At 41.6% G+C, this 24,930-nt stretch overlaps 1 protein-coding gene across 1 annotated transcript in view; it reads right to left on the reverse strand.

Moving 5' to 3' along the window:
• Window positions 1-24,492, reverse strand: part of CCDC90B (coiled-coil domain containing 90B) — a 38,824-nt gene extending 14,332 nt beyond the window's left edge. Inside the window, exons 1-3 of the mRNA XM_063431284.1 lie at window positions 24,372-24,492; window positions 18,203-18,325; window positions 2,087-2,190 (exon numbers count right to left, since the gene is read on the reverse strand). Coding sequence (XP_063287354.1) covers window positions 2,087-2,190; window positions 18,203-18,325; window positions 24,372-24,462 — 318 coding nt within the window. The 5' untranslated portion in view covers window positions 24,463-24,492. The remainder of the gene's footprint in view (window positions 1-2,086; window positions 2,191-18,202; window positions 18,326-24,371) is intronic.
• Between the last annotated feature and the right edge of the window lie 438 nt (window positions 24,493-24,930).

Below are 24,930 nucleotides of genomic sequence, written 5' to 3' on the forward strand. Positions count from 1 at the left end.
GAGTCAACTCTTAGCTTTAGTTAAATTGGATACAGTGCCATAATATCGATTATTTATATATATATATATATATTTTGATAAAAAAATATATAAATGTTTAATAATGCTTATAAAATATTTTAAATATTTTAATTACCCCATAAATGTTCTCACAAAGCACAAGTAACTGAAGAAGACCATCAGGGTGAAGATGGCGGTTACCAGGAGTGACAGGTTCAGGTAAGTTAAACTCACCTTCCCCTGCACGGCTTGGCCACCACACTGCCAGAAAAGCAGTCACCGCCGTGGGTCTTTGCAAAATATGTAAATACCCCAGACGGTCATAGAGTTGCTTTAATAAAACCAGACAAAGATATGGAAGCACATGTGAAAGAAGGATTTGCACTGAAATTGTTTTATTTATTTCTATGTACGCAATAAAGAGAAAATACACAGAGGCTACAATACATTTATTTTTATTTCTGAATAATAAAATTATGATGACTATTTTCTTTTAAGTGAATGTTTGTTCTCTATATCGCTGTATGTGTTTAGTTAATAAACTTTTAACCAGGTAGCTTTGAGTTAACTGTCAAATAACAGAAGGTGTTGTTTTATAGTGGGTGTAAACTCTGGAGAGCTCCCAGGTCTAGATACCTTGTAAATAAAGGAGTAAAGCATCCCACTTAATTGGCTCTCGAATTGCTTTCTCATCATGTGCTGATCAATATCTTCTCTTCTTATATAGCAGAGGAGGTTTCATGACCATCATACCAATGGCTATTTACAGTGCAGAGTATCACGTACAGATTAAACAGAGAAAGTCTTGACCCTGGATCTCGTTAATCTATTCTGCTGACATATTAACCATTTCCCAGCCAAACACACTGCAGCAACAAAAATCCTTTTCAAGATGCTTCAGAATTGTAGCCCCGTATATATCAGTGACTTTTACATTTTCCTTTAGCCTTTCTTATTTAAATAAACATGTTTGTTTGAAAGAAATGGTCATTCACAAAATATGTTAAAACAAATACTTTTTCAATAAAGTCACAATGTAAATTATGGAATATGTTTGTGAGATTACCAATACAATGTATCAAATAACGGTATACTGTTAACTGTATTTTCCCCAAAATATGACACCACATTCTGGGATGCAGGAGGCAATATTTTGCACTCTTTCCTGGGATATGGCTTTAACAGCTCAGACTGTGAGGACCAAACATCATTGGTCCTAACGCGGTTACATACTGCCTTAACAAAGACTATATAACATGTTGCGCTACATGTTTACTGTGTCCCTGTATTGTATAAAAGCAAACCATTGAGCCTGGATTTAACACATTCGTTTTACCCCTTCATGAAGTCTAGGCTCATGTTTGGGGAATTGGCGAGCTCTGGTCACTGCTCTGCTGGAAACAGGAGAACTATAATCACTGCAGCACTTGGGATTCGGGAGACCACTAACGGATATACTCAGCTGTAGTATAGGGGATCCGTTACATAAAGTAACTAGTCTAATTTAAAAGCTCAAAATGTACTTGATTTTGCAAGAAAGTAAACAAACTCCAAGCAGTCTAGTTCCACCTGGAAGGGTTCTTTCTTGTCTCAATGCCGAAGCCCAGCTCACTTATTATGAAGATGATGCTTCCACATAGACCATGCATTTGCAGAAAGTGAATGGGGAAGATCGAGTGCAAGTGATTGGAAGCCTCATTCCTATAGTTTAATGATTGACACACAGCTTGCTGGTGTATTGTTCGTTTGTTCCTGAGCGAGAGTATCACCGATTCCTACACAAAATCTGTCATACCTTCATATAAATCCTCTGTAAGGTGGCTGTAGGAGGTTAGGGATCAGCTAATCAGCCTGTCATGGAATGGGTGGAGGATTACATAGAAAAAAACTCTATAAACAATATATCAGGAGGCAAGGATATTTTTTATGCATTTGTTAATGAGTTTATGTAATGCGCTAAGAACAAGAAAAACAAACAAACAGAAAAATACCGTAATGTAAATCACCAGTAAGACATCGCCCTACTAAGGTCATAATAGGACAAAGTAGCACGGAGATACAATGACTGGAAGAGGGAAGAGTGTACCTGCTGCGCTCTTGTCACCATGTCCTTGTAGACAGTGTCTATACTTGTGTTCGTCAGCGTTGCCAAGGCAGACACAATAGTCTCAGCTTGACCTTTATCGAAGCCTGAAAGACATCAAACAGAGAAGGAAGTTATCACTTAGTACAGATATAGGATAGGCAACCTGCACTTCTCCAACGGGCAAGCAAAGGAACGTGGGACTTGTAGCTCATAAATGTCACATTGTAACAATAACATGATCTCTGACCTGTGCCATACAAGGTTCTAGTAAAATATAGAATTCACATTTCTACTTTGAACAGATTCCGGTTCACTTCCACAGTATTAGTTTACAATTGTATCCAGACAGTATCTATTTTGTTCTATACGTTGGCTAATGATATGAACAACATGTAGATCACATTCAGTTGTTTATTTAAGCGAGACAGCAATGTTTCAACCCGAATTCAGCTGATATAAACTAGCACGTTTAGGAAAGCTCAAACACACAATGAATGTGTTAAAGCTATAACAATGAAATGTAACTATCAGGATGGATACACTGACATCTTCCCATATTTTAAAGTAAATCCTGAGATATAGATGGTACTATATAAAATCGATTCAAATGTACTGAAAAAAATGCTCCTCAGGCCCTGCCTTTTCTAGAACTCATCCAAATTACTCACTGAATTACTAGTTTTAGTGAATTAAAGGGACTCACAAGGAACTATAACAACAATATAGACACATTCACTGAACAGAAAATAGGAACCATTTGATTCGAGCTTTTTATTGAAGTAGGAAGAGAACATTTACAAAAAAAATAAACCATTGCGCCACTTTTTTTTTTTTTTTTTTTAATTCTTTATTTTTGTTAGTGCATGAAATTACATTTTGGCTTTCTGAACCACAACAGTTGCAGGAAACCATTGAGTAACAGTATATAACATGTTATAAAGATAGCAGTGCACATTTTTTAAAAGGTGGACTATAAATGAATATAAACGAGATTGTCAGACCTTTGAAATGGTGAGTAATAACAATGCATAGGATAAAATAAATGTTGGCTAGATATATATCTTACGTAGTATTGACATCATTGTAAGCCAGAATCTTTCTAAACGTTGTACACATGGAAAAACAGAAAAAAACAGAGCCCTGGCTGGAACAACAATTTTCCACTCCAGAGAGTCAAATTACACGGACATAAGGACCAAACTTCCTAATTCCAAATACCCTCTCTGAGCTCGACGGCTATGTCAATCCCTCTGAAAGGAACTACCGACATATCTACTAGATGAATTTGTACCTCAGCAAGATAACCGCATGCAGGAGAGAGAGAGAGAGAGCGCCTACACCGGTTCCTCCCTGCCGGTTGATGTACCAACCCTGTACAAGAGTGCGCATGAATATTTACAGCCTTCTGCCGTATCTACGGAATAAAGAGATGAAGGGTGGCAATACACCTTAAAACCCCTGGAATCTGCGGATTTTCCCTTAATCATTACCACGAAACATGAAGGGGATTAAAAAAGAGCATCTGTAGCGATCCCCAACCAGAAAACATTAGACGGAAGATAGACTTCCTGAAATGAACTCTATCTAATAGAGAGAGAAAACAGTGAGATTTTTTATTTTTTTTTTTTATAACATGTTACAAGATCTAGGGATGAATAGGCAATAGAATATATGGATTGCTGGGGAAACGTCGGTCTCAGAAATGTTTCCCTCTGTACGCTCCGTCTGATCTCCAAAAATTAAAATAATCGCCTTAATATACACAACAGTACTTCTTTAGACAGTACCGAGGTTACACGCTAATCACCTGATACAAGTAACGGAATTTATTAGACCACTGCAATTTCTGAAACGATTGGGGCAGAGGTTAATCCTGTTCTGCAGTGTGTTGATGAAAAACTCCTACATTGTGTGTGTTCGTTAACCGTCCAAATTGCCAGAGATATCAGTAACCTATACTGAATCTTGTATGAACAGAAAGCATACCTACACAACCTATGCCATATACCAGGGTTACGCAACTCCTGTGGAGATGATATAGATACAGATATAGATATATGAGCTACTGTGAAGATGCCATCTCTATATCGTCTAATGAGCATACATCTCCTGGTAACTCATCCATAGAGAAACTAGTGAAGACATATACTGAGGCCCTGTCTTCCCAGTACATCATACATAAGGCATATAGAGGATACCTATATCCCAGAAACTAGTGAGGCTTTTTATTTTATTATTATTTTTTACTGAAATTGAGACCACACATCAACTCGACAGAGTATATAGTAGATGAATATACTAAGGCTGAGTCCTCAAGTAACTCCTAAACAGAGCATGCACGGAGGTTCTCATTCTCAACGAATATAGTGCATACAACTAATGAAGCGGAGGCCACACTTCAAACTCGGCATAGAGCATATAGTGGGTGCATCTACTAACGTTGAGTGGATAACAAAACAATGCGACATAGAGCATCTAGTGGATACATCTAAAGAGGTTCTTGTCCTTATACAAGGACTTTATAGTGTGTACCCCTACTGAGGCTGAGTCATCTTAGACACTCACACACAGAGCATATAGTGGGTACATATACTGTGCACAGCAACTCGTCATAGTGCCTTTAGTGAGTGCATACACTGCTCACAGAACTCGTCCGAGCATAACGTGAGTACATTTACTCTCACAGCAACACGTCATATAGCATATAGTGAGTACATAAATTGCTCACATCAACTCGCCGTAGTGCCTATAGTGAGTACATATACTGCTCATAGTAACTTGTCATAGAACATATAGTGGTAACATATACTGTTCACAGCAACACAACAGTGCATATAGTGAGAATATATACTGCTCATAGTAACTCGTCATAGAACATATAGTGATTACATATACTGTTCACAGCAACACGTCATAGTGCATATAGTGAGAATATATACTGCACATAGTAACACGTCATAGTGCATATAGAGAGTACATATACTGCTCACAGCAATTCGTCATAGTGCATATAGCGAGTACATATACTGCTCACAGCAATTCATCATAGTGCATATAGTGAGTATATATACTGCTCATAGTAACTCGTCATAGAACATATAGTGATTACATATACTGTTCACAGCAACACGTCGTAGTGCATATATTGCATACATCTTCTGCACACAGCACTTCGTCATAGTGCATATAGCGAGTACATATACTGCTCACAGCAATTCGTCATAGAGCATATAGAGAGTACCTATACTGCTCACAGCAATTCATCATAGTGCATAAAGTGGGTACATATACTGCTCACAGTAACTCCTCCTAGAGCATATAGTGAGTACATATACTGCTCACAGCAATTCGTCATAGTGCATATAGCGAGTACATATACTGCTCACAGCAATTCGTCATAGAGCATATCGTGGGAACATATACTGTTCACAGCAAATCGTCATCTTCGTCCTCTTCTTACCACGTGGCTTCACACTTTGCAAATGAAGTGTCTACATTTTTACAGAGATCATTTTGAAGGAAAGATTAATTCACCTTACCTCAAAATGCCTCTGAGCCGTGTGGGGGGTTGGTGACACGGCGTACCACTTCTGGCAAGCATCCATGCTGTCATTGGGTACTGCACAGCTTCGTCTATGCCGAGCATCAAACTTCGCCTTTTTTTTAATAAAGTTTCGGCATGCGCACCACCGGAAACTTTTGGTGGAACGCATCACCTCCCGGGCGTGCGTTCCACCGCTGTGCGCAGGTCATTAAGACCGCCTCCAGAAAGTATTCGCCGGAACCTTCTTGGCATAAGAGACAATGTATCCATTTGCTCCGTAACCATAACGGAGGTAGCATGGTCTCTCAGCTAACCGCCCGGGCAGCTCTCGGACCGGAATCCCCCAGACCAGCAGCCTGTGTGTCTCACCCTCCAGATGCTGTGTCCTTCCCTCTCGGGACAAGAAAGGAAACTGAGGTTGGTTTTGCCGGATAGCCCTTCTTATAGGGCAAGGGGGAGGGGTTTTGTTGATTTAATTAAGCTTGTTAGATGCTTGTCCACAGGAAGGAGCAAAACCCACTGGTACTGCCACCATATGACAGAAAAAAACATTTCTAGCTAGTTTTTTGATTATACGTCTAATTATGTTGTCACAGGTTAATAATATGTTCTTTTAATAACATCAAGTATGTAAGAAAGCATTAGTATTAAGGTCGGTCATGATAGCCTAATCATGGCTTGTAGGTGGGCACAGTAGGGTGTCTACGGCTATCTAATAAAAGCTATAGGCCTACCTCCACCTGGGGGACACATACATCTCTCGTGGCCATTGGTACGTTGTCTTCTTAAATTATATTGCAGATGAAGCCTATTTACAGCAAAGCAAACATAGTGTGGCGTCTAGGAGAACCTGTCTCGGATAGTGGTTCCTATATTTAGCAGGCTGGCTGCAGTGAGATTGTAAAGACTGCTCTGCGTGCCTGTAGTTACGGGTTAAGAAAAAAAAAAAAAAAATAGAAAATTTAATGTAATGTATTAAGTATTGCCCGGTAGTGCAAGTAATCCCACCTGTTTGGGGCTTGCCCTCGCTATGTGGGAGGTGTAGGCAGGGCAAATGTTCATATGTCAAACCATATGCGGGGCCTAGGCTGCTGAACTGTCTCATTAAGGAGCACCTGTTCAACCGAGCTGCGGAACTGGTGAGTGACAAGCTATTGCAAGGGTTAAAGGGCTATGCTGTAAGTCATTGGGAAGCAGGTTTTAGTTGTCTTTTACGATTGCAGCAATCGTTCAGCGTTAGCGTGACACCGCCTGATGGATAGCCGGGTGGGCCACCGCTGTCTGCCGGCCCGTGAGGGAGGGTCACCTATGCTTTTTGGTAATTCTTTATTTTTGTTGTGGTAAATGTACCACTGGTTTAAATGGTAGCACGCATTTGTTCCATACAAAAGAATAAAAGTGAGGCATAAACATAAAGTAACCGTGTGCCAGTATTCAACTTGGTCATTCACTTTGGCGGTTCTGGTATTGCGCCAAAATAAAAATATACATTCGTTCATTACAAAAAGGTAAAAGGCTAACATATCCTAAAGTAACCGTGTGTGTGTATTCATCTTGGTATCTCACGTTGGCAGCTCTGTTAAAGAGCCAAAAAAGAATATAGTAAATTTGCGGGCCTTTATCTCGCGCTGTTCGGTCATAAGGACCGACGGTTTATAGTATAATATAGCACCCTGGAAGCCCGAGGGTATAATGCTAGTGGCTCCAGCGGGCTTAAGGTATGCCGTGTAGGCCTGCCTGCCCGCCCGGTGCTAGGGGTGAATCATTACGTGTTAGTTTAATGGGTCAGTTGCCCAACTGACATAGTGTACAATAATGTATATCGCTTGGGCTGCCCTTGATATTGGGGCTGTTTGCGGGCAGGGGACAGTCCTTGCATAGTGTCTCATTAGCTGCCCGCAGGGTTTTCAGACTTATTGATCCCTCATGTGGGCTTGGGGAGTAGCTATATAACATATACCGCTATGGTGTCTCATATGGGGTCAGGGGAAAAGCCCATTGATAATGCCCTCTACCGACTCATATGGGGGGGGGGGAAGAATATACTAATATATTGGTTAGGTCATATTAGTGTCTCGTTTAAATATAAAGTATGCCTGGTGGTATTGTGCATTAGCGGCTTAAACATGGTGAAAACATCTCATCTACCATACATATTTGCGACATCGATACGGTTAAAGTGGGCACTCTGAGAGACCCTTCAGACAAATCTAGTGGTTATGCATTAGATACGTTGGTAACATCCACAATCCACAATAGAGTCTCTTGTGGAGTCAAAACAAAATATGCGATTCAATGGTGTGTCCATGTGCGCTTTGCAGGGCTTGTGAGCTACTCTTATGGGGTAGTGTCTAACTTCTCGGCGGAACAGGTTGTCAGTTCATGCGGGACTCAGGTGCCTCCTTACTGGACCCAGGTAACTGGTGTGGCCCCAAGGGGTAACCACTGGAGGGTCAGAATTAGGGGTGCTCCCCAAAAAAGAAACAAGAAAAAAGGGAAAAAAAATAAATAAAAAAAATTATGAATAATAGAAAAGGTTCGAACTGGGTTCAGTCATGTACCCCCAAACTGGCTTTAAGTCCCGAGTGAGCCTCCGCCCTGTCCCGGCAGACCTTCCAACTGTGGCCACCCCCGATGTTACCTGTCTCTGGGTTTCATCCCTTCTCGGTGGCGCGTTTGTCTGCTGGCTGCGTCTGGCTTGTTGTAATGGCAGCGGGCGGTAACTGTGGTACTTGGAGCTTTTGCAAGAAATCCGCTGGGTCTTCCTCTGCAGACAGCGTTAGTATCGTGTCTCCTCGCGGAACCACCAGGGTACCAAGAGCACCCCACCTGTATTTGATTCCGTGGTCTCTGAGGAGTCTGGTGACCGGCATGAATTTGCGTCTCTCCAGTAGGACCGTAAAAGGTAAGTCCTCGAAAATCCGCACTTGACAGTTTTCCACCGCGACGGTGGGTGTATTCCTGGAGCTGTTCAGCATTGCTGCTTTCACCGCTGCGTCCCGTGTGACGGCAATAATGTCCCTGGGGGCGTCTGCTGGGGCTGTTGCGGCCTTCCTAATCCGGAATGCTGAGGCTATGGGTGTCAGTCCTCCTTCTCCCCTTACCGCCAGCATGGTGGCCACCTTGTTAGAGAACTCCAGCACCGACTCAGGTCCCACTGTCTCCGGCACCCCTCTTAAACGTAAATTTTTCCTCCGGTGTCTGACCTCCATGGCCGTGACTGCACGGGTGAGTCTTTGTAGCTGCAGGGAGAGGTCTGCCACTTTCGTTACGGTTTCTGCGGGGCTGCTGTCTCTCTCCGCCCCTCTGGTCTCCACCGCTCCCAGGCGGGACATGATGCCGCCAATTTCACCTCGCACTCCGTCCAGGTCTTTTTTCCAGACTCCGCGGAGCTCGAGCAGGAGTCTTTTAATGTCTCCCTTGGTAGAGGGTGATGTATCTGAGTCGGAGTCCTCCCTTCGGTATACTCCGCTGGAGGTTTGTGTTATTACAGGTCCCTCTTCGTCCGGGAACATGTCCGACTCGCTGGAGCCTTGTGGTCTTCCAGACGCCATCTTAGGCCGCATAGTCTGTTGCGGCCTATCAAATGACCGTCTGATATCAGGCTGCCCGGCGGCCTCCGAGGCCTGTATTCTGCGATGTTTGCGCCCCATTTGTCTTTTTGGGGGGTTCAGAGTCACCAGTCTCCTGGTTGTAGTGTCCCATTGCGCCACTTTTAAAGCCACTCACCAATGTGAGAATGCCCAGAGTATTTTAAAATATCAGTTTTCCTGGCACTGCAGGACCCTGCAGTGCCCCTCTCCCTCCCACACCCCATCCCACGTTGCTGACTTACCTGAATTCAGTGCCAATGTCCCTCGGCGCTGGGTCAGGCTCTGCTCATGCTCCTCCCCCACTGAGGTTAGCCGGCGGGGGAGACCTAATGCGCATGCGCAGCAATGAGACCTCCCCATAGGAAAGCATTATTCAATGCTTTCCTGTGGAGATTCCGGCGACGCTGGAGGTCTCATGCATAGCGTGAGGACGTCCAGTGTCCTTTAAAACACTTTTCTTGTTCTAAGAACACGAAAGTCCCTCTAGTGGCTGTCTGGTAGACAGCCACTAGAGGAGGACTTAACCCTGCAAGGTAATTATTGCAGTTTATAAAAACTTACCTTGCAGGGTTAAGGGTGGTGGGAGCTGGCACCCAGACCACTTCAATGAATAGAAGTGGTCTGGGTGCCTGGAGTGTCCCTTTAAATTTGAAATTCGCTTTGAATTCTCACTTCAGTAAATAACCCTGTAAATGTTTTTATGTATTAGAAGTGCAAGTCTAGACACTGCGTAATTTGAAACGATCTATTGGAATGACTAATTCAACAGCCAGATAGACATTTTAATAAAGTTTGAAACAAATGGACACTAATTTTGTGTAAATGACAGACATGTATAAGCAATATTAACAGAGTCTATATTCCGATTCACTACCACGGCTTGGGCTCGCAAAGCCAAACCCGTTTCAACTATTGATATTCAAGACGGAAACCTTGATTTAAACTGTAATGACTGTGAAAACCTTTCTTTCAGGGTTTTTTTTGTCCAGGAGACACTTTGTTAATGTAGAAAATATAGCACTGGCTAATCCTATGAGCTTGCAGACAATCGCTTTATGCTATGAATACATGCTGACAGCCGCCATGGTGCCTTTTGTTAGGACAAAAGGACACGTGTAATAGGAACCAAAGCTATCCTCTTTTCCTAACCTTTACCTTGCTCTGCTAGATTGTAGGAGATGTAATGACAAATCAATAAGTCTACCACAGAGGAAACCCAATCTCCCACACTGATCTTCCCCGATCGATAGGCATTTGATGCCAACTTTCAGAGAAAAAGTCCTCCAAATGTTCTTCAGGAAATATCTTCATGTTTTCATTTAAGGTGGGCCGATCAGCTAAATACGTTCAAATAAAGTCAGATAAAAATGGCAAATTATCCAAAAACATTATTTAAAAAAACCCAACAGACATTTAAAGGGACACTATAGTCACCAGAACAACTACAGCTTATTGCATTTGTTCTGGTGAGTAACATCATTCCCTTCAGGCTTTATTCTGTAAACAGTGTCTTTTCAGAGAAAATGCAGTGTTTACATTACAGCCTAGTGATAACTTCACTGGCCACTCGTCAGATGGCTGCTAGAGCGGTTTCCTCAAGCTGTCTTGGCTAGTGTGCATCACAACATATCAGTGTCTCCACTCTCTGCATGCAGACACTGAACTTTCTCCATGAGAAGATGCTGATTGGCCAGGGCTTTGCCTTGTGTTGGCTCTGCCCCTGATGTGCCTCCTTCACAGTCTCAGCCAATCCTATGGGGAAGCATTGTGATTGGCTCAGAATAACACTTCTGATGATGTCAGAAGACAGCTTGCAGGTCTGATGCAGACAGGGGCAGAGCCAGCAGCTTCAGGCTTGAATACAAGTAATATTTTACTATATTTAGGGAGACAAGAGGGGGCCAGGGGGCTAAATGGTGGTTTTAACACTAAAGGGTCAGAAATATATGTTTGTGTTCCTGACCATATAGTGTTCCTTTAAAGGGACTCTATAGTCAACATATAAAAGCAAGAAAGACAGGTCCCCCAGCCTTCTTTCTTGCTTTTATATGAACTTGTCATTAAAAAAAAAAAATAAAAAAAAAATCTGAGTAAGTTTTAATAATAAAACTAACCTCCGTTCCAGGGCCGAGCTCCCCGCCTGGTCACGCCCCCTTTTTCGTCAAAATGATGAAATCGCGGGGCCCAATAGGACGCTTCTCCTTGAGAAGCGTCATCGCGATGTGGTGCGCATGCGCGGTTTCGCGCTGCACCAATCGCATTCTTCATAGAGCGGCATTGAATGCCGCCCTATGAAGAAACTCAGCGCTCAAACGTGCATGTGCGCGGAATGCGCGTTCGCGAGCTGAGCTGTCTGACTGACAGCTCAGCTTCTATACCCGCCTCCCTCCTCAGCCAAACTGTGTTTGCCTATAAACACTATAGAGATCTCTCTATATATAGTGTTTCTATGCAAACACACAAGTAGTAAAAAATTAGACATACACACACTCTTTCTCCATCCATATCCATCCATCCCCATCATCCATCCCCATCATCCATATCCATCCACCCCCATCATCCATATCCACCCCCATCATCCATATCCACCCCCATCATCCATATCCATCCATCCCCATCATCCATATCCATCCATTCCCATCATCCATATCCATCCATTCCAATCATCCATATCCATCCATTCCAATCATCCATACCCATCATCCATATCCACCCCCATCATCCATCCACTCCCATCATCCATATCCATCCACCCATCATCCATATCCACCCCCATCATCCATATCCATCCATATCATCCATCATCCATATCCATCCCCATCATCCATATCCATCCCCATCATCCATATCCATCCCCATCATCCATATCCATCCCCATCATCCATATCCATCCCCATCATCCATATCCATCCCCATCATCCATATCCATCCCCATCATCCATATCATCCCCATCATCCATATCCATCCATCCCCATCATCCATATCCATCCCCATCATCCATATCCATCCATTCCCATCATCCATATCCATCCATTCCCATCATCCATATCCATCCATTCCCATCATCCATATCCATCCATCCCCATCATCCATATCCATCCATCCCCATCATCCATATCCATCCATCCCCATCATCCATATCCATCCATATCCATCCCCATCATCCATATCCATCCCCATCATCCATATCCATCCCCATCATCCATATCCATCCCCATCATCCATATCCATCCCCATCATCCATATCCATCATCCATATCCATCCCCATCATCCATATCCATCCCCATCATCCATATCCATCATCCATATCCATCCCCATCATCCATATCCATTCCCATCATCCATCCCCATCATCCATATCCATCCCCATCATCCATATCCATCCCCATCATCCATATCCATCATCCATATCCATCCACTCCCATCATCCATATCCATCCATCCATACACTCCCATCATCCATATCCATCCATCCACTTCCATCATCCATCCCCAAATCCATCCACTTCCATCATCCATATCCATCCCCAAATCCATCCACTTCCATCATCCATATCCAGCCACCCACTCACATCATCCATATCCATCCACTCCCATCATCCATATCCATCCATCCTCACCCACTCACCCTCAGTCACCCACCCACACTCAATAAATAAGCCACTCCCATAGCAGTGCTGACAGCCTCAGCACACAAAGCGCGTTCACAGTGCTTTGTGTGCTGATAGCACGTCTGAAGTATTCACCCATGCGTGAATACGTCAGACGTGAATGAGGCCTTTTTAGGGCCTCTGAACTCGGAAGTTCCTCTGGTGGCCGTCTGATTGACTGCAACAAGAGGTGTTCCAAGCTTCCAATGTAAACACTGCATTTTCTATGAAAATACAGTGCTTACAAGAAAAAGGCTGCAGGGAGCTGTAGCACTCACCTGAACAACCTCATTAAGCTGAAGTTGTTCAGGTGACTATAGTGTTCCTTTAATGATTTTATATATATATATATTTTTAGGAATACAGGAAATTAAGGAAGTCCTAGGCATCTGACCAGTTGGTTCATTCTCATCTAGATATTGTTGGTCAATGACCATTACTTGAGCTTGGAGGAAAGACAAGACGGGGGATATGATAGAAACATTTAAATAGATAAAGGGAATCCACACAGTAAAGAAGGATACTATATTTATTTATTTTCAATTTGGCAATTTGTATTATTTTTTTTTCAGGGGTACAGAAAAGAAAAGGGGATTGTCAAGGGGTAAAATGTTGTTCATAATAGCAATACATTGTGTTCAACAAGAATTACACTGCGTTGTACAAGGTGTCCATCTCTGGACCTTTGCTATTATTTTTTTCAATGTGACAATTTTTATAAATTTTTTTCAGGGGTGGGAGACTATATTTAAAAGAAGAAAAACTACCACAACAAGAGGACATAGTCTTAAATTAGAGGGGCAAAGGTTTAAAAATAATATCAGGAATTATTACTTTACTGAGAGGGTAATGGAGGCATGGAATAGCCTTCCATCTGAAGTGGTAGAGGTTAACACAGTAAAGGAGTTTAAGCATGCTTGGGATAGGAATAAGGCTATCCTAACTATAAGATAAGGACAGGGACTAATGGAAGTATTTAGAAAATTGGGCAGACTAGATGGGCCAAACGGTTCTTATCTGTCGTCACATTCTATGAGTTCTAGCTAAAGATATGTAGAAGCCATTTAGAATATATCAGAAGACATGCTTTTTCCACAATACAGGATGTGTTACACCAGAACTGGTAAAGTTATATCGCCCCATGTACACTACAAGTAAAATAACATTCTATGCTCATTGTCGAGTCAATAGCTAAACTACATATCCCAAAACATATTTGTAACAAACTCTGGTATAACAGCTACCCGTTCGTCTATCACCCGTCTATTCGGGTGCTGAGTCGAACGATTCTCCATACGAATGACAGTCTCCCAAAGAGATTCTCCCAGTAAAGTAGACAGGTACCCAAACATCCACCGAAACTAGATGTGTGGCACCCAGGAATGATAATAATGGGTGCCACACTGGCTTTTATGCAAGTCCCCATGCAAGGGGCACTCCCACGTGGACCTTGTGGGGGACAGGGACACAAAGCATACAGCCAATAACAATACAGTGACAAACTGTGACACTCTCAATACAAACAGATAATTCCCTCCTCTCTGCCTGGAGATAATTGAGTCAGATACTGTAATAACATTAAAATTATCTCCAGGCAGAAAAAAAAACACAATTTCCACAAAACTTGAAAAGTACCCCAAAACACACAAAATCCCCATAAATGTCATATCCCCTGATAGCCCTGATCTGGGTGACCAACACATCCAAAAATCCCCCAGATCAGTTCAGGGGTTTTGGAATTTTATGGAAGTCCAATTTTAACCGACCGCACAAGAGGCTCCTGCCCAGAAACAGTTCCACGAGTTTAGGCTGTGCGGCCGGTCTATTTCGACAAATCTTAAAAATGAACAAATGCACGAACTGCACCCCCAGGCTCGTAGTAGAGATTGTTCCCCTGGTTCTTGGGAACCAAACAACCAAACAGCGCTCTCCTGGCTGTTCGGGAAAAGGAAGCAGGCGTTTGACTAATGTTAGGGAAGTCGAGTGTCCGATTTTAGTTCCAGACACTCAACGACCAATTCCCACTGCCTCCTTTCGTGCGAACAGGATGGCCGCCGTTTTCTCCTGCACGGGGCATTTTGACAATTGGAATGGCGACCACACAGGGAGAGCACTTAATCGACTGTTCTCTTTGAAGATAATGAGCCAGGGTGGTGGTCTGACATTACAACGCTCTGACGGCTGCGGGACAATTTTTCAAGATACATTTTCCAGCTTTTTGCCTATGTACTTCGCCACGAAGCTTCAGTCCAACATTCACCACAGTAAATAGCAATTTTACCCATAACACAAACTGACAATTCATTCAATCAGAAGATAATATGGGTAGCTTATTGACTGTGTTTGGGCAAGCACGTTAATTATTCCACTTGGGCAGGAACAGTGAATGCAGTCCAATAAATGGTGATATACACATACTAAATGCTTCTTACACATACCGGTAAATCAAATCCAGCTGGCATAATTAAAGCAAACATTGTATGGTTAGGAGAAGAGATGTCATGTCACCCATAGAATTTGCTAAAGGAGCTTCTTAAAAACAGAAATACGAGTCTTGATATGATGGGACATGTTCAAAGCACACAAGAGAAACAAACAACCCAATTCAGGCGACACCAATAGAAAACATAACATGTAGAAATGTCACCCATAGATTTTACAAAAGGAGCTCTTTGCATAATACATGGTGACATATACATGAATGCTTTTTAAAACACACAGACGCACACTCTCAATGACAAGACACACTGAAACACATTCTCAATGTAAGACACACAATATCAATCATTTGAAACACACTGACAGGTGCACTGACACACTCTCAATGACAGACACACAATCTCACTGATTTGAAACACAGACAGACGCACTGACACACACAATATCACTGATTTGAAACACACTGACCATCCAGCCTCCCTACCTTTAGAAGAGCTAGTGTGGGTCCTCTCCCCGGGTTCCAGTGGGGAATGGATCTTCCATTTCTTCTCTGCTCCCAATGTAATGAAGTCATATTCTGGCTCCCGGCATCATTACTGAGGGCGCGCGCAAGGGAGCAGAGAGGAACTGGAAACGCACCTTCAGGGCTCCCTTGCTGGCCCTGCTGCTCGTCTCCTCTCTTTCTCCCGCTTCCTGGGCCATTGTGACAGCAATTGACCTGCTCCTCAATGTGCCTCCCATCTTCCGACATGCTCCGCGAGGAGCGGTGCGCAGACTCATACGCTCTGTGCGCAACACATTCACTGCATAAGTTACATGTAGACGAGATCTTATGTGTGCAGAAACACCCAGCGATCAGGGCTGGCCTTAGGCTTTTAGACACCCTGTGCGGAAAATCTTCACAGCTCCCCTCCCTGGCTACACCCCATCATCTAATACCTCCCATTATTTAAAACCTCTCTTCTTATTAACCCAGAAAACAAGCACTGAAGGAGTACTATAGCATTACAAATAAATGTGCATTCCTAATGTTATAGTGCCCTCTAGGTGCCCAACACTCAGTCCGAAGGAAACAACTTACCTTTTCTCCCTAGCAGCACACATCACTGCGCTGTCATTCTGCATCTATGGCTGAGATCATCAAGACTGTTGACCTCAGCCAATCCAATGCTTTCCCACAGGAAGGACTGGAAGACTAGAGCGCATGCTGGCAAAACACCGCACTGTGATAATCAGATGGTCTCTCTGCTATTTCGGAGGAAGTGTCTCTAGTGACTGTCAGAGTGTTCCTGCAGAACAGCAATGTTTTACATTGCTGTGATACACAGATTGGGACATGACACCAAGACCACTTCATTGAGTTGAAGTGGTCTGGATGTCTACTAGTGTCCCTTTAAACTTGTCCATGCAATATATGTATAATTGTTAAATAAAACAGCAGTTAAACTAAAGGGATAACAATATTTGTCAAACACATTAAGGTGCAGATGTATAGTCCTGAAAAATAGTGTGTCAGGAAGTCATGTAATGCAGACAAGTTATTTCAACAGCGTGTAGCGTGTGGGTGCATGTGCATGCCTAAGAGCTGCAGAGATTGTGTGTGTGTCTAAAGACTGTAGAGTGTGTGTGTCGGAAGTGACTGTAGTGTGTGTGTGTGTCTGTCTGTGTTTCAGGGCTGTAGAGTGTGCTTGTATCTAAGGGACAGTGTGTAAAAAGGGGTTGCATATTAGGAGCTGTAGTGTGTATATGTTTATAGGGGCTGTATTGTCATGTGTGCTAGGGTTGTAGAGTTTGTATACAAGGGGTATAGTGCATGTGTATAAGGGGTATATTGTGTGTGTGTGTATAATGGGTATATTGTTTATATTTTGTATATTTATAACGGGTATCCGTATATAAGTGGTATATTGTGTGCATTGGGGGTATAGTGTATGTGTATAAGGGATATCAGTATATAAGGGGTATATTGTTTGCATTGGGGTATAGTGTATGTGTATAAGGGGTATCAGTATATACGGGGTATATTGTTTGCATTGGGGTATAGTGTATGTGCATAAGGGGTATCAGTATATAAGGGGTATATTGTTTGCATTGGGGTATAGTGTATGCGTATAAGGGGTATCAGTAAATAAGGGGTATATTGCTTGCAATGGGGGTATAGTTTGGGTATATTGTATGTGTATGTGTATAAGGGGTATCAGTATATAAGAGGTATATTGTTTGCATTGGGGTATAGTGTATGTGTATAAGGGTATATTGTTTGTATTGGGGATATAGTGTGGGTATATTGTATGTGTATCAAGGGGCATCAGTATATAAGGGGTATATTGTTTGCATTGGGGGTATAGTGTATGTGTATAAGGGGTATCAGTATATAAGGGATATATTGTGTGAATTGGGGGTATAGTGTGTGTATTGTATGTGTATAAGGGGTATATTGTTTGCATTGGGGATATAGTGTATGTGTATAAGGGCTATCAGTATAAAAGGAGTATATTGTTGGCATTGGGGGTGTAGTGTGTGTATGTGTATAGGGGGTTATGAGTGTATAGAAGGGGTATAGGGGCATAGTGTATGCTTTTACGACCCTGGTTACTGGCTAATATAGATTCCCTGGTGCAGTGGCAAAACTAATGAAGAGAGGGCCCTGGTGCTACAAAATCCTTTCCTGTTGCCATGGCTAAGGCTGGCCCTGCCAGGGATGTCCATGCCTTAATTGTTGCGATAGTGAACCTATGGACATTCTTTTTGCATTGCAGGGTGAAAAGGACATGATCACTGCACCCAGTCCACCCCCCAACAATAACTAAAATATCGGTTACGAATATTTATCTAATACCAAATCAGAGATAAAACACTTTGCACTAAGAAACCAGAAAATGTCTGACCGTGACTCTCAAGATCTCGCACCAAGGCATGAGTATCAAATGTTAGCCTTCTCTGATCCGATGGCGTGATATCCACGCGCCTGACGTCATAGCTGGATGGTTCAGTTGCTGAAGTTAGAAAACCTAAAGGTTGTAAAGAAAACAGAAGCCCAGATAAGATATACTGAAGTTAATGATTCCACACTGAATAATATTAAATTAACAAAAAGACTGAACCACGCGGATAACATATTCCTCAAACACTTCAGAGCAGTTTAGGAATTAATAAGTACATGATTGGTATATTTTAAGAAATCAGAGGACTTTCACTCATTCTTCAAAATGTTATATTTCTGATCAGTTACCTATGCTGGGAACTAAGCACCACAAAAACTCTTTTTTTTAATTATATCATCCATTCCCTACTGCTGCATCCGATAGCACCAGCTTCTCCTCAGGGACATTACTGATCTCTTAGCTGGTTTATATACACACAGATTTACTTCTCTGCAGGTTATATTTGGTTTTCTCATTTCGTTGATACTTGTGGCTTTTTATACCGACGTCTTATCTGAGGCCAGAGCTAATACCAAGTGGGCCTGTTCTCACACTATGTAAATTATGTTGTTTACTGTATCTGTCACTTGTGTCTGACCTGTACATTGTAACCTTGTAAAAGCGTATCCTAATTGCATGAATAACGATCCCCCCTCCCCCCCCCCCCCCAAAAAAAAACAAACATTTCTTATATGAATGCCTTACAGCTTTTGATCTAAAGGGTGAATTATGCTGCAGAGAGCAGCAAAATGTTTTATTTTTAACAAAATTTGAATGTGGCAAGGGAACACCCCAAGCACCGTAACATTACAGCACAATCAAGTGGTCATGGTGCCAGGAGTACCAAGACACAGTCCTGCTGCAAGAGGTCAGACTGTTCTGGTATGGTTTGACAACTTATCGCCGGGTGCCCACACTCTATCCGATCTTCCTGCAGGAGAAGAGCAAGTGTGGTTCAGCACCTAATTAAGTTGTCAACGTGCTTTAACATTTTTAACAACGTATAGTGGGATGGTGCCAGGACTGTAGTCAGTGGTGTATTCTGGTTTCGTGCTGCCCTAGGCGGTACAAAACTCAGACACCCCCTTCCTCCTTCTAAATTTCACTTCTTTTTAAAAACCAACATGCTCTTTGCCTGACATACACTCACTGACAGATCATTGTCACACCCACTGTGTAAGCAACACACACACACACTTTCACTGAAACATACACACTCACCGACAGACACACTAACTGACACTTACACATGCACACTTACTGATAGACACACATACACACTGACAGATACACATACACACTCACTGACAAATGCACACTGTGACACACATATACTCACTGACAGAGACACACACACACACACTTACTGACAGACACATATACGCTCAGTATCAGACACACATTCGCTAACAGACATCCACATTGACTGACAGATACACACTCTCAGTGACAGACACGCATACACGTATGACAGACACACACTCACTAACAGACACACTAACATACTCACCAGACACACACCCACCCACTAACACACTCACAATTTTTTGTAATTATTATTTCAATCCACCCAGCATCCATACCTTTGCTGGAGTGGATTCTCCATTTCCCTGTGGTCCAATGGGGCTGGCTGCAGCTCAGCGGGAGGTTGGCGAGGGAGTTCTGGTCTCCCTGGTCAGATCCCTTGTGCGCCTCTCAGTAATGCTGGGGCCAGAGTGACGGGACCTGAGCAGGGAAGAGGTCAGGGGACAGTGCTCCCTCACTGCCTGCCTTCCACATTCTATGTTCAAGGAGGATTTTTATTTTATTTTTGTTGAAAAAGTGCCAAGCACTTCAAACAGGGTTTTTGCCTTCTTTTGGGTCAACAGCAAAAACAGATGTGAGAAAAACTGAACATGATAGATGCACATTTGACCTGACTTCTAGATTAGCAGTCTATACGTAGCAACAAATAAACATGTCTACCTCGCTTCTAACTGTACTAAAAACATGTCAACTCTTGCCCAACACACATTGTATGTTAAAAAAACACACCCCTCCCATTTATTAATAGAACAGTTTAAATCTCGACAATATAAAAGAGATTAAAAAAAATAAATTATACTTCTAACTGCTGTACTATGGAATCAGGTGATTAATAACAGCAGTAAAAAATAGATTAGTTATTGTATTGTGGCACATTTATCTGTTATTTCCAGTAACATGGAAAGGGCGTGTAAGATAGGTAGACATGCGTGTGGAAAAACAAATCCTGTCATAAAGCCAAGTGCAGCACTGTAATTATATTAACCCCTTAAGGACTGAGCCAAATGTACACGTTGTGAACAAAAACAAAACGTAAACAAAACCTGGCATTTGCGCTATATGTCTGTCCAACCGTAATTCACCTCTTTCATAATAAATGCACCCCCCTTATTATATATAATTTTATTCAGGGGAAACAGGGCTTTCATTTAATATCAAATATTTAGCTATGAAACATAATTTAATATGAAAAAAATGGGAGAAAATAAGAAATGTTATTTTTTTAGTTCTACATGAAATTTTAACTGTCAATGTCATAATACTGTTTGCTTTTACTGCAATAAAATACACATATTTGTATTCAGCAAAGTCTCACGTGTAAAACAGTACCCCCTATGTACAGGTTTTATGGTGTTTTGGGAAGTTACAGGGTCAAATATAGCGTGTTACATTTGAAATTGAAATTTGTCAGATTGGTTACGTTGCCTTTGAGACTGTATAGTAGCCCAGGAAATAAATTTACACCCATAATGGCATACCATTTGCAATAGTAGACAACCCAAGGTATTGCAAATGGGGTATGTCCAGTTTTTTTTAGTAGCCATTTGGTCACAAACACTGGCCAAAGTTAGCGTTAGTATTTGTTTGTGTGTGAAAAATGCAAAAAACGCCAATTTTGGCCAGTGTTTGTGACTAAGTGGCTACTAAAAAAGACTGGCCATACCCCATTTGCAATACCCTGGGTTGTCTACTATTGCAAATGGTATGCCATCATATCGTAATTTTCATTCTTGGGCTGCCATAGGGTCACAAAGGCAACGTAAGCAACCTGGCGAATTTTAATGTGAAAAAAATGAAACACAAGCCTTATATTTGACGATGTAACTTTTTAAAACACCATAAAACCTGTACATGAGGGGTACTGTTGTACTCGGGAGACTTCGCTGAACACAAATATTTGTGTTTCAAAACAGTAAAAAGTATTGCAGCAATAATATCGTCCGTGTAAGTGCTGTTTGTGCGTGAAAAATGCAAAAAACGTCACTTTTACTGGCGATATCAACGTTGTAATACATTTTACTGTTTTGAAACACTAATATTTGTGTTCAGCGAAGTCTCCCGAGTAAAACAGTACCCCCCATGTACAGGTTTTATGGTGTCTTGGAAAGTTATAGGGTTAAATATAGTGCTAGCAAATTAAATTCCCTTTCGGCATGGGTTGTCAGGCAGGTCCCGCTAATTGTAATTAATTAGGATATCTAATTATGTAAAAATATTACATAAATATATGTGTAGAATTAATATTATATATATATATATATAATTTTTTTTATATATAGGTATATATATAGTGATATATACGTATATATATATATATTATTTCGTTCTACGTGTATTTTGATATAAATATATATATATATATTAATATCACAATACAGTTAGAACGAAATAACACACATCTATATATATTTTAATTATTTATTTTTAATTATTTTTTTAATTTTATTTTTTATGTATTTACATATATTTTTTTATATTATATATAAATATATATATATATATATATATATATATATATATATATTAATAGTAAAATACACCTAGACAGTGTATGGGTGTGTATGTATATATATATATATATATATATATATATATATATATATATATATATATATATATATATATATATATATGATCTAAGTATATAATTATTTTTTTTTACACTGTTTTAACTTTTTTTTTTTATTTTTTTTATTTGATTTCAGCCAGCAGGGGGACTAACTGTCATTACAGTTAGTCCCCCTGCTGGCAATGCCTGAGCCAGCTATCCCGGCCATGTGATTGTGAGGTCCTGGGGGGGCTGCTGGAGGGCGGACGTGCCGCGGGGGGCTCCCTGGGAGTCCCCCCAACCGCGATCGCCGGCGTGGAATCGCCGGCCACCGGGTAAGTAAAAAGAAATAAACGGAGGGCGTACAATTATGCCCGGCGGCATTTAGAGCCGCTTAAAAAAAGATAGTAATTGTACGCCCTCCGGTCTTAAAGGGTTAATCATGAATACACCAGTTCAGTCATATATAAATGTTGCAGATTGTAAAGACATTAACCCCTTAAGGACACAACTTATGGAATAAAAGGGAATCATGATGAAATATTTCTGTCATATTTTCTGAAGGGGTTAATTAAATTTAAAGAAGCATTGGAAAACAGAGGGACAATATTATCATCGTAACCATAAGTTTGCTGTAGTGGTTTTGGTGTTTAGCGTTCCTTTAACACACTGCACCACTCTTGTTTTGATAAACCTCCTCCTTTACGTATTGCCAAAGTTGGAAAGTATCCAACTTTGCTATATTTCCAGTTTGGCTAGAATTTGAAAGTCTCCTGTCAATTCTTTGATATTCCTCTTAGATGTTTTTAAAAAAATTAACGAGACACTGTAGACACTCGTTGCCTCTTTCCCCTTAATCCTGCAAGTGAAAACATTGCATGGTTAAGGCAACCTCTAGCTTTCTTGTTTTTCACAGAATTAACTCCGAGAAACAACATTGGATGTCAAGCGTCTTCAAAATCAATGCTTTCCTGTGGAGAAACATTAATGTGTTCTCAGTACTCGCCTCACAGGTGAATTAGGTCTTCCATCAATGTGATATCGCTGGAGGAGGTCAATTCAGTGCAGAGGGACCTTGCCGCTGAAATTAAATGGTCACCATAGTCACCAACACAACTACAGCTTGATGTAAAGGTTCTGATGTCTATGGTATGTCCCTGCTGGCTTTTTAATGTAAACACTGCCTTTTCATATATAGGCAGTGTTTACATTGCTGCCTAGTAACATCTCTAGTAACAGTCACTCAGACGGCCACTGGAGGTGCTTCCTGGGTCAGTGCAGAGCACTGACGTTCAGCATCTCCACAATTTCCATAGAGATTCAAAGCATCTCTATGAGGAGATGCTGACTGGCACATCGCAGAGTACTGTTACTCATGCGCAATAGCCTCCCAATGCTTTCCTGTGGGAAAGCATTGGATTGGCTGAGATCGCCACATTTGATGATCTCAGCCATGGAGGCGGAGCCAGTCGCAGTGACTCTGGTATGGCGCTAAAAAAAAAAAAGTAAACTACCTTTTTAACGGGAGGTAAGGGGGGCTGGCATCCTATATAGGGATTTTAATTTTACAACAATATGTGAGGAATACATGTTTGCATTCCAGACACTATATTGTTCCTTTAAGATAAATGTTTAAAGGGGTTTTAACCATGTATGTGCTGGGGGAACGACGACTTTCAGTCACACTGAAATGATTGATGATTTTCAGTCACACTGTGCAGCACTGCCCCATGAAGCACCTCTGGCAGCCATCAGAGGAGTGGCCAGTGGAGGTATCCCTAGGCTGTAATGTAAACACTGTATTTTCTCTGAAAAGACAGTGTTTTACAGAAAAAAAAGCATGAAGGTAATGATTCTACTCACCAGAACAAAATTCAATAAGCTGTAGTTGTTCTGGTGACTATAGTGTCTCTTTAAAATAGTGAGGTTGCCACCAACTAGACTACAAATCACAAGCGTAGTAACTTTAACAGTAATTTTATAATTTGTGTTGCCTCATTTTGTTTAATGAATGATCTATATATTACATGAAAAAGGAGCCATACCCCCCTATAGTTACCTTTTGACTAGTAATAACATTAGAGATCCCATCACACATGATCCTAAGATATTGCCCATTCAGTGAGGGTCCATGGCTCTCTAGGGGCAGTGAGGGGATAATTTGACAGCACCTACCAGCCCCCCTTTATCTAATGCTGCTCAGTCAGTTAGTGATGACAGCAAGTTCTCAATCAGTTTTTATACCCAACCATTACTAATCAGCTTTTACACAATAATTACCTTTCCTCCAGGTCCTCTGCACTGCCAGTCTGTGACACTGCTTAGTAAATAGCTGCAGGGATGCCTGTCTGCAGAGCCAGCTCCCCTTCATCCCTGCTCAGCACCACAATCCTGCAATGAACATGCAATGTCAAATTACACTTCCTGGATGGAGGGCACTTCCGGTCTGGGGTGCAGCATGCCGGGAAATGTAGTTTTCAGGAGAGATGCTGTAGAACCCGGAAGTAAATAAGATCACACCATGTTTCTGGGGCATGTGAATGTTGGCAATGTTATTTTTTTTTTTAGCAGCATTGATTGGAATATTGTAATACTGTATCTAACTTTTGATAAATTGCAGAGAATGCCGATTACCCTAGGGCTGTAGTTAACCCCATACAATACTGACCTAATATTAAAATATTTGGATCCAGGTGCCTAAATAATGCATGACTTAATATTCTAAAAACTGAAGTTGGGGCTGTGGCACTGAAAGGCATGCAGGTTTTAAAGTGACACCCCAAGCACCATAACCACTGTAGTGTTGGTGTGAGTGTAATTGGCAAGCTTTTGCGCAATA

The sequence above is a fragment of the Pelobates fuscus genome, chromosome 1 (assembly GCF_036172605.1).
Source record: "Pelobates fuscus isolate aPelFus1 chromosome 1, aPelFus1.pri, whole genome shotgun sequence".
NCBI classification, from domain to species: Eukaryota; Metazoa; Chordata; class Amphibia; order Anura; family Pelobatidae; genus Pelobates; species Pelobates fuscus.